Source organism: Hipposideros armiger, unplaced genomic scaffold (genome assembly GCF_001890085.2).
Source record: "Hipposideros armiger isolate ML-2016 unplaced genomic scaffold, ASM189008v1 scaffold_480, whole genome shotgun sequence".
Lineage (NCBI taxonomy): Eukaryota > Metazoa > Chordata > Mammalia > Chiroptera > Hipposideridae > Hipposideros > Hipposideros armiger.
The window spans coordinates 221,060-232,070 of record NW_017731830.1 but is presented as its reverse complement, the minus strand read 5'-3'; the positions used below and the strand labels follow the sequence as shown (position 1 = coordinate 232,070).

At 50.9% G+C, this 11,011-nt stretch overlaps 1 protein-coding gene across 1 annotated transcript in view; it reads right to left on the bottom strand.

The window, feature by feature from the left end:
- The window catches only part of GPR139 (G protein-coupled receptor 139), a 39,333-nt gene extending 29,296 nt beyond the window's left edge, over positions 1–10,037 (bottom strand). The window contains exon 1 of the mRNA XM_019666886.1: positions 9,642–10,037. Coding sequence (XP_019522431.1) covers positions 9,642–9,756 — 115 coding nt within the window. The 5' untranslated portion in view covers positions 9,757–10,037. The remainder of the gene's footprint in view (positions 1–9,641) is intronic.
- Between the last annotated feature and the right edge of the window lie 974 nt (positions 10,038–11,011).

Below are 11,011 nucleotides of genomic sequence, written 5' to 3'. Positions count from 1 at the left end.
GGATGGGGATGAATGGATGGGTAGATGGATGGATGGATGGGGGATGGGTGGATGGATGGATGGGGGATGGATGGATGGATGGATGGGGGATGGATGGATGATGGATGGATAAGTGAATCAATGAATGCAGATGCAGTTGTCTAATTGTGCTCTCTGGCTTTTCCTCTCATCCTTCTTTGCCGTCAGGCAAAATGAAAACCTACCTTTGGGTTAAAAGACCTAGTATCCTCTTACTGTAGTCAGCTGCTCATGGCCTTTACTCAGGAAAAGCCCCAGTCATTCTTTCTATTTCCATGATATAGAAAAGCAAAGCTCCTGGGTTGTCCATACAGAGAAGTTCCCTGTCTTTGAATCCCACTGAGAGCCCAGGTAGCCATGTGCTCACCACACCCGATCCTGCCTTCCTTGCGTGTTCCTTGTAGGGGTGGGGATGGCTGGGTTATGCCGGCTGTGATGGCCAAAATACACTGGTTTTGGAATCTGGAAGATTTGGGGTCAAGGTCACCCCCGATTGGCGGTGTAATCTTGGGGAACTTCCTTGCCCTCTCTGGGCCTCAGTTTCTTCATTAAGACCATTGTATTAGAACAGCATTCCTCAGATTTTAGTGACTGGCCCACCAGCATTAGATTTTTGCTATATTCTTGTATTCTCTATACTATTATTTACCTAAATCTTGTTTTAAAGTGATGTAACTTTTTCCCTTGAATTTATACAACACTGCTGTCCAGTATAAAAGTAACGTGAGCCACATAAACAATCTCAATTTTTCTAGCAGCCACATTAAAAAAAACAACAACAGGTGAAATAAATTTTAAGAATATATTTTACTTTGCCATGTTCATCCAAAATGTAATCAATATAAATTATTAATGAAATAGTTAATTTTTCATCCATGCTAAACTTCCAAAATCAGGTGCGTATTTTTCGCTTCTAGCATCTCTCTCTATAGATGCTAAAATTTCACTGGAAATCCTTGATTTCTGATTAGATATCATAAAGTGTACAGTTGAAGGAGTAGATTCACATACTCAGGTTGTTCTGAGGAATCGGTTATTTTCTAATAACTGAACTGAGTATTAGATTTTAACTGTAAGTGGATTGAGATAACATGAAACTGGGTTCCACTGTTGGCCTAATCCAATGTCAAGAGCCCGTAGCCCCATGTGGCTGGTGGCTGCGAGACTGCCCGACATGGATGTGTAACAGCCCCGCCTCCGTGGCATAAACAGAAGGTAGCCTTAAAAATAAATAACGGTGACACTACAAGAGTGACATTCAATTCTAGCTAGACATTAAATGTCACTCTGCTGCCTGCCACGGTGTCAGCCCGAGGCCTACTCTGTGTCTGTTAAAAAGAGAGATTTAGCATGTGGGAGAAGGTGTTAACAACACGCTAGCACCCAGTGAGACTTGCCTTTTGATGGACTCAGGATTAAGAAACCTGAAAAGGGATTTAATGCTGCGTGCAGCCATGGCTCACCTAAAATAATCCTACATAAAAGAACAAAACCTCCCAATGGCCAGATGATCCCTCTGAGCTCTCGAATTCCACAGCCTCTTTCTCCTTGATCCCTGTTACTGTGCTTCCTCTTAAGAGACCACTAGGAGGGTGATTTTGTGAAAAGTGAATGAAGTTAAGAGTTGGAAAATCTCTTAACTTGTTCTGGTTCAGACTCTGCCATCCCTAGTCCTGTGACTTTGGGCAAGGTCACAGTTTCATTTTGTAAAACGGGGGTGTTTAGATCCATCCAAAAACAGCAGCCACGGAGTGGCAGGCAGGCACTGCACCTTGTGCCAGCCACAAATTGTCCCATTTTGTCCACTGTGATAAAGGGACTGTTACACCCATTTTGCAGAGAGGGACACTGTGGCTCAGAGTGGTTCAAGCAGCTTGTCAGAGCCCCACCACGAGGAAGCCAAAAGGCTGGAATTTGAATCCAGGTCTGGGGACTGCTAAGCCTACGTTCTAATGCACCATGCCACCAGCTTCGGGGAGCTGATCCCTTTCCCAAACGTAGCGGGTCTGTGTTCTACGTTCATTGTCAGCATGCAATCTGGGGTACTTCTCGGAGCTTTCCTTCCAGTTTATGCCAGAGCCCTGGTTTCCTGAGCTGGCATGCTGTTCCTAGGTGGCCACATACTGCTCGGGGGCTCCATCTCTTGTTTCTGGCTCCTCCCACTAGCGTCTTGTTTCGACTCTCCACCCAGTGACCCCCTTGGTGGTTCTTCAAGCTTTGCCCACTCTGGAGTTTGTGAGTTGTCTGCCTGGCGGGCTGTATCAAGCCCGCAGACGTCTTTGACTTGGCTCACACCGTGCTGGCTTGCAAAGTGTTTTTGCAATTTTTGAATTAGTTGCCAACATTGACACGTTGGAACATTTCATATAAAAAGCTGGATTTCTAGATTCTTTTGGACAATTTGGCGACACGGGACCATTGGCTGGAACACTGAGTGGTGGTGGCACTTTCTAACTCCTTCAGTCCCCACTCTTCCCTGTCGTCCGTCACCCCCACCCCTTGACCCAGCCCGAGTGTCGGTTGTCAGCTGTCATTGAGTGCGTGCTGCCATTTGCTTGTGATATAACTGGACAGCAGTCCTGAATATGGCTCTGTCATTTCTTACCTATGTGACCTTGGGTAAGTGCCTCAACGTTCTCATCTGAAAAATGGGCATAATAAGTATACACGCCTCAAAGGGTTGTTGTGAGAATTAAATGAGTTAATGCATGTGAAGTGCTTTGAAGACTCCCCGGCACGTAGTCAGGGCTCCATAAGTGCCGGCGATTATTAAGATTGGAAATTGCAGTGTTTGGGGAACATAGGTCTGAATCACGGAGGGAACATGAGAGCAGAAGAGCCACACGTTTTCAGGATAACAGCGGGGAAGCGTGCTTCTCTGGGTAGGGGAGGCATTTCTTAAACCTGGGCCACTCTGTGCCTTTACACTGTCTGACTGGCCTTTTCAGGTATTTGAATTCAAGACACCTACCCTCCGCCGCCCCCAGCATTTCGTGGTGCCCTCTGCAGGGCTGGCACCCCCGTCAGCCTTGCCCACACGCGTCCGATCCCCAGGGAGGCCCATTCTCTTCCTGGATCTGTGTCCATCTTCCTGTCCCTTCTGTCCCTGACCGTGGCAGTAGCATCAAGACAGCCTCGCTGGTGGTGCTGCTCAGCCTCTCCCAGCATTAGCTGCAGTCCGTCCATGTCCGGGACTGATGTTACTTCTGCAGCCTTCACTGAGCCACTGGCCACTCTCTTAGGGGCACAAATTCCCTAGGCTCGTGATGGAGTGGATTGCTTCATCCATCGGGTCATTCTCTCTGCGTTTTGCAGAGCGCGGAGTTTCATTTCTTGTGGACGCCCTTTGAATGCAATTGTGCATTTATGGAAAAGGCCTCAGTATAAAGGGTGACATGTTGGAGGATAGAAGCGGTGCCACCTACTATTTGTTGGGTTCCTACAGTGTGCACAGGACCGTAGCATGTCCCAGCCTTTGCATGTTTTATCTCAAATTGCTGCAGCAACAATGCGGGGCCCAGAAGTTTAATAACATTTATCGAACTCTTGCTCTATATGAGAGCAAACACGTGCCAAGAATGGCGGTAAGCATTTTTACAATTTCATTTAATCATCAAAACAAGCCTATGAGATAGGTATTATGATCATCCCATCTCATTGACGAGGAGGCTGAGGCTCAGAGAGGGTGAGAAATTTGCCCAAGGTCACAGACTCGCAAGTAGGGGAGCCGGGATTCACACCCAGGCAGCCTGATATCAGAGACCACTTGCTTAACTGCTGAACTTGACCGCCCGCTTTCTTGCAAATGAAAATTGGGGCTCAGAGAGGTAGACTATCACATCTGAGGTCACACAGAGTAAGATGCAGGATTCAAATCCGCGTTTGTTCCATTCCAATGCAATGCATTTTACACTCAATTTCATAAAGCAGAAACGACGTAGGGGATCATTACAGAAAGTGCAGGGGTGAAGGTTACAAAGCTACTGGTCTGGACTCCAGCCCAAGGCTAGCCCAAGTGGCCTCCAGGATGGAGACTTCACTGGTCTATGTCCCATCTATGGGCCATGTCTCCAACTGGGCTCACCTGGACCTTTGACAGACTCATCAACAATGACTTGTCCAAGGTCACCCAGTGAGTTGTTTCCAGAGCCAAGTCAGGGCTCCTCATGCAGTGCTCTTTCTCTACCTAAGATAAAAGGGATTTTAAGGACAAACGTGCATGAGGAGAGGCCAGACAGGTTACAGAGGAGAATGAGGTGCACCAGGTAGGGACGGTTTCACCTTGGAGTGTGTGTGTGCTTTTCAGAGGGGCAGCTATTACATGAACTAGGGTAGATAAACAATGGAATGCTATGCAGCTTCATAAATGGAGAAGCTTCGTAGGTGCTGCTATGGATGACTGATATGTAAGTGAAAAACAGCAAGATGTATGACAGTGTGCATAATGTGCTCACTTTGTAGAGAGTGAAAAAAGAGAGAGTTGAAATTAGTGTGTGCCTATTTATATTTTTAGGTTTTTGAATGATATGTCATTACCAATTTAATGCCCACACACACACACAGCTGCAAAAAACAAACAAACAAAAAAAACGCAGCCTATTTCTCAGTTCTAGCCAATTACTACCTTCTGGGGATATGAGCCTAATGTTGTCCATTCTTCTGGTTTTTCAAGGGAAATTGCAAGTCATTTGTTTTTAAGAATCCCAATTTTTAATTTCTAATTGTTCATTGCCAATATGTACAAACACAATAGGGTTTCTGCATATTAGCAGTGTGCACACATGCTGAACTAACTTATTAGTTCTTAGGAGCTTTTTTTGGTGGAGGCTTTGCAATTTTTCTACGAAGACAATTATATCATCGGTGAATAGAAACAATTTTATTAGCTCCTTCCTGTATACCTTTTATTTCTTTTTCTTGCCTTATCGCACTGGCTAGAACGTCCAGTACAATGTTGAATAGGAGTGGTGAGAACAGGCACCTTTGCCTTGTTCCAGATCTTAGTGGGAAAGCATTCTATCTTCCCTCATTAAATGTGATGTTAGCTGTTGGTTATTTATAGATGCCTTTTATTAAAGGAGTTCTCTCTGTGTCGCTAGTTTGATAAGTTTTTATCATGAATGGGTGTTGAACTTGGTCAAATACTTTTTCTGCGTCTATTGAGATGATCATATGGATTTCCTTTATTTACTCGGTTAATATGGCAAATCATACTGAACGATTTTCACATGTTGAGCCAGCCTTGCATTCCTGGGATAAACCCAACGTGGTCTTGATGTATTACCCATCTTATATATTCCTGGAATAGATGTGCTAATATATTGTCAAGGATTTTTATGTTGCTGTTCATGAGGAATACTGGTCTGTAGTTTTTTGTAATGTCTTTGCCTGGTTTTGATATCAGGGTAAGCTGGTGTCATAAAACATGTTGGCAGTTTTTCCTTGATTTTTCTAATTTTTTAAATGACAAAAAAAAGACGTATCATGTTAGGTACTTCACTGATTGACTCTTCCCAGCAACCCTATGAGGTATGTACCATTATTATCACGATCCATGCTTTACAGATGGGGAAACTGAGGCACAGTGTAAAGTCACTTGCTTACAGTCCCACAGCTTAGAAGCACAGAGCCAGGACTCAAGGCCCAGAGATCCAACCCCAGACTTTGTACTCTTAACCTGTTTACTACATTTTCTCTAAAGATATTTGAAAGTGAAAGATAACACACCTGGCGGGCTGAGTCCAGCTTACCGGTTGCCGTGTTTCCGCCACACCAGTAACTCCCAGGTGTCAAAGCACTTACTACCCGTCAGGCTACAGACTAGACTCTCATCTTGCACCAACCGGCAGAGACAGGTATTATCACCCTGGCTTGGCAGTTGTGGAAACGCTCCCATCTGCTGGGTGGCGAGCGGTTTTAGGCTATCGTCTTCCTTGCCTTGTCTCCCTTAACATCCATGGTACCTTCTAGAAGGTAAAATTTAAAAAGTACCTTTCGAGTCAGTTTCATTTTGTGCTGCTCCGGCCTTATCAGGCGGGCTCACTCTTTTCCCTTCCACACTCACCCCCCAGACGCTTGGGCTCATCTTTTCCTCCCGTACCGCCTCCTGCTTGGCCCTGTCTTGTCCCAGCGGGCCCAGTCAGTGTCCCCAAGTCTACCTTGTTGGCTCTGCTGGCTTAGAAAACACCTTGCTTACTTAAAAAGGAGAAGGAAAGACGTGGAGTTCTAGGAAGAGCTGGGGCGCCAGTTTCGCCACTGAGCACGCAGCATGAAGGACTGAGGTTAGTTCAGAGACCGTCCCTGCGGTAACGAAGGGTGCGATGCGACGGAACGAGCGGGTGTTTGCGTGCCGGTTAGACTGTGTAGACGAGATGCGGCACGTCTCTGACTCAGCTTGCTCACCTGTAGAATGGGTTCAGGGCCCCAGGGGTGTGGTGGGGGTTAAGTGCAGTAATGCAAGCACTTAATATAGAGAAAGACCTGGCGTGGAGAAGGACTGAGGAATAAAGTGTTTGACTCAGTCCACGCGTATGCTAAGCTATTTGGACGTAGATTTTCTTATTTAATATAACTACTTGTGTGGATGGTAGGTATCCCTGTTCCCCGGTTTTGCAGGGGGAGAAAATTGTGGGACAGAGAGGTTAGGGGTTCTTAATTCTGTCCATACCTCACGTCAGCACCCCCTGCATCTCCCACCAGACCAGCTCAATTAGTCTGGAGCAATTTCTAGAGGCACGGGACGGAACCCCGTGGCCTTTCCCAGACTCTTCCTCTCAATCTAGAGATTGAAGGTGGTGAGAAGCAGCCACCCTTTTCCCTAGCTACTGGCCCTTCCACTGTCAAACCCTCAGCTGCTCCCCATCCCTCCCTCAGTTCTCACCCACCTCTCCGACCACCATGGCGAGAACTTGGAATTGGGGCGAGTGTACTGCCAGGAAAAGTGATTCAATTAACATCTCAGTTTTCAGCAATATTACGGGGCCCTGTGGTCTGTTACTTCACACCCAGCACAGCCGCTGCCTCCCAGGCAGTGGCAGGGTAACGAGGGTTTGCTAATTGCTGGTGGCCGTGGTTGGGAGGGGAGGGGAAGATGGTTGTGAGCTCAGCACAGGAGTAAGTGCTGAGCTAAGAGCTTTTCTCCGCAAGCCTCCCAGTTCCTTCTTTGGCTCCCGGGTGGGCCTGGGCGGCCCCCCTTTCCTCCTTACAACCAAATCAGCTCGACTGCAATAGCACGGCAGCAAGAGGCATGTGGGGTGCGATGCATGGAGCAGAACCCTCATCTCCATCAACATCGTCCTTTCTCACCACGACTCCAGGGAGTGGCCACTCCCATAAAGACCATTTTATGGACGTGGAAGTGGAGGCACAGAGATACAAAAAAGGCCCAGAAAGTAACACTCAGCTCTGCTTCACCCTACAGCCTGCATTCTTAGGCACCAGGACAGACTTGCCTGCCCTTAGGGTTTTAAGAAATGGCTTAAGGATGTCACCTTTGAACCGCCTTGCAACCCATCAACAAAACCAACCGTTGTCAGTGCCCTGACCTTTGTACCAGCCTGGCCGTCTCTTCTCCGTAATGCTGGGTCCTTCTGCATCTGTCTTTGCCTCTAGAACCCTAAGCTTACGCCTGTGAGCTCCTTGAACTCAGGGACAGCGCCTTAGAGGGCTCTGAGTCCTTTGGTGCCTCCTGAGCAGTTGGCACACAGTAGCTGCTCATAATGCTTTGTTGAGTGTGTGAGCACGTCCATGCCCTCCACGTTCTAACTCCAGCCCCCCACCCCACCACTTAAAGTCTCCAAGCCCTGGGCTCAGCCCCGACGAGCCCATGCCTGGCATTCAGTAGGTGCCAGTGCTGTGAGTCGAGAAGGCCCCAGCTGGCATAGGATTTAGGCTGTGGAGGTGTGAAGTGCCTTGACTTTCACCTTCAGGTGTTTGAGGGTCTGTACATGCCTCATCCTCCCATCCGCATGTCCCCGCTTTAGACCCTTGCAGGGTCCTCCTTTCCCTGTCTTTAAGGTTTTCCGCAGGAAGGCCCGAGAGAGTGGCTACCTGAGTCAGCAGAGGAGATGGAGGGGTGAAAGGGCAGGGTAGGTACAGTCTCATGTGAGGGCTGCAGAGGAAAGGGGAGCCTGTCACTGCTGCTGTTCAGCAAGTGTCACCAATAACCAAGCGTCTGAAAAACTCACTCCCTGAAAGAGAACACTGGGAGAGGATTGGGAGGGCAGACTGGACCCAAAGCAGTTCCTGCTCGAGGTAATTACGGGACACGGATACGTGCCGCTGCCCAGCAGGGCGAATTGGAGGCTGAGCGTCCCTCCCAGGGCAGCCAGAGTGATTAGTTAGTAATAAGAGCCTCATCATCGCTCATGGGCTAAACTTACGCTTTGTGTACCTGCCTAGTTTGGCGGGGGGGGGGGGGGGGATTTATTTAAACTGCCTCATCAGGGGCCCTGGCTACCAAGTTGGATGTTTTAGAAAGGCCATCTCAGCAAGACTCAGAAACCCAGCTCCCAAGTTCCCAGGATTCTGAAGCTGACGATGCCACAATTGCAGGCTGCACATTGCATTTCTTTCTAATCCCTCGGGTCCCCTCTCTCTCATCTGCCTGCAAGTGATCTTTAGGAATCTTTCTGCCACAGAGACCTGTCTCTTATGTGGAGGAAGGGCCATCTCAAACGGGAGCCCCAAGAAACCCCTCTCCCCTCTCTCACAGGGCAAGCATCTCTATGCCCCTCCCGACACCCCCCCACCCCACCCCACCCCTGCCCAGCAGCTCAGCTCTCTTCAGGAATCAGCACAAGTCTCAGTCACACTGTGCAGAGGACGTTAAGATGTGGGACCAGCCAGACATCTGCCGCAGCCGTGAGCTGCCCAGGGTGGGAGGGCCAGGAAGCAAAGCCAGGGGGCGAGGCTTGTCCTCAAGGAGACTGTGACCCCCTGAGGTGGCAGCCTCTGCAGCCCGCCTGTGTGTCTCTGCACCCTTGCCCTGGCCAGGGCACAGGTCCGAGAGACCCCCACCCCTTCTTAACTGGCCTGGAGCCCCGATCCTGCTTGGGGGGGGGCAGCTGGGGCACAGCCCTTGCTCCATCCTAGGGACACCCCTCCCCAGCAAAAGACTGCCCAGCATCAGGGTCTGCGGCTTCATGTCAGGTCAGGTTGGGACACGCCATGGGGTAGAGGGGCAGAGGCGTACCCAGGCTGGAGTGGACATGGTGGGCAGTGTGAGAAGTGAAGCTCCCAGCAAGCTGTCTGTCAGGACATGCAGTTAAGTCACACACGCAGCCCTCACTGGACCATCGAGGACACCCATCCCTCCAGATGAGCACACAAATACCAGCACCCTCGAATCCACGCACACACGCACACCAACCCACACTCACACGCTGCCCATCGCCTGCCAGCGCACACACATGAAACACACTCCCCCCCCCCCGCAACCAAGGCCACAGCAACTTCCTTTACCCCCAATCTGGAAATGTCCGCAGTTGTCCCTTAGGCTTAAACTTTTTCCGAGGGGGCACCAGGGATCTCACCAAGAAGGTGGATCGGCCTGGGGGCCCTGGGTGGGGGCACTCTGCACTTGGGGCCCCTGGCTCACGCACCCTCTCCCCGGCTCCGCTCACCTGGTAAACCAAGGCAAAGCAAGAGGCTGTAGTAGATCACGGGAACGAAGCCCAAGCCGCAGGGAGACCAGGATAGCGAGCTGTTGGCTGGCAGGTGGGCGTGCGTGTGCTCCATGAGCGCGCCCCTCGCTCCTCGTCTCCGCGCCGGCCTGCCGGCCCGCTCTGGACGCCGGCTCGCTGGTGGCAGCGGCGGAGGCAGCAGCTGGAGCAGCAGCGCCTCGCTCCCTGCAGGACTCGCTTCTACCCTTGGCCGTGGTCCGCTCTGCTCCCTCCGCACCTGGCTGCCTGGAGTCCCGCCTCAGCCCTTCCGCAGGGTGCAGGGCGCAGGATGCTGGGCACAGGGACTCGGGAGGGGCTCCCGGAGCCCGCGTGTGCGCCTCCCACCTCGGACCGCTCTGCTCCCGCCTCGGAGCCGGGGGGCTGGGACGCAGCCAATCAGCAACCGCCTGGACGCGGTGGCTGGGGTGCACGGGAGGAGGGGGTCCCAACCGCCTCTCCCGGCTACAGTTTCAGGAGAGGAGAAGCAGTTCGACCTGGGAATCCCAGAGGAAGACTAGGGTGGAAGCTGGCTACCCCCATCTCCACCGGCGTGGGAGGGGGCGTGGTGTGGGTGGGACTCACTTCTGCAGCGGCTCCGTGCCCCTCCAGCTTGTCCTCAGGTTGCCTTCTCGGCTGTCGTCCTAGCCACCTCTCTTCCCGTCGCCAGCGCTTCCAGTCCATCTCCATAGACGGTTCTCCACCCAGGGCATGGGGGCAGGGGCGGGAGGCTGTTGGTCTCCTGGTCCAGAGGAGCTGAGCTTGAAAGGAAGGGTGCCTGCGCCTGAGTGCTTGTGATGACCCTGGCGGAGGCCGGGCGGGACTGTCCCTGAGCTGGAGTGCCTTTGAAGGGGCTGAGAGAAGCTAGCCCCAGGGAGTTCTTTTGTCAGGAATAAGGATGTCACAGCCACTCAGACACACTCACCTACATTCACACAGAGACATGCAATACCCAGGCATGCGGGTGCGTTCACACACTCACACCGAGAGGCCCTCTCAGCTCACACCCAGACCCGTGACAATGCAGGGCGTCCTCATCAATATGCACAATGACCATGCTCAGGACAACCCACACATACATGCAGACCCTCGTGGGAGTCATCTAGGGGGTGGTCTAGTGTTTGAAGGTTGTGTAAAGGATAGGACAGGTAAAACAGGTGGCATATGCTATATTGGAGAGTTGGGGTAAATGGGCACCCCCTTCTTAGGGTAGACAGTTGGAGAGTTCCCTGTGCAGCTCTTCTGGGGGCCATAACAGAACTGAAAAGGGAGAGAAGTCTGTCTGGGGCTCAAGACAGTGTGTGTGTGTGTGTGTGTGTGTGTGTGTGTGTGTG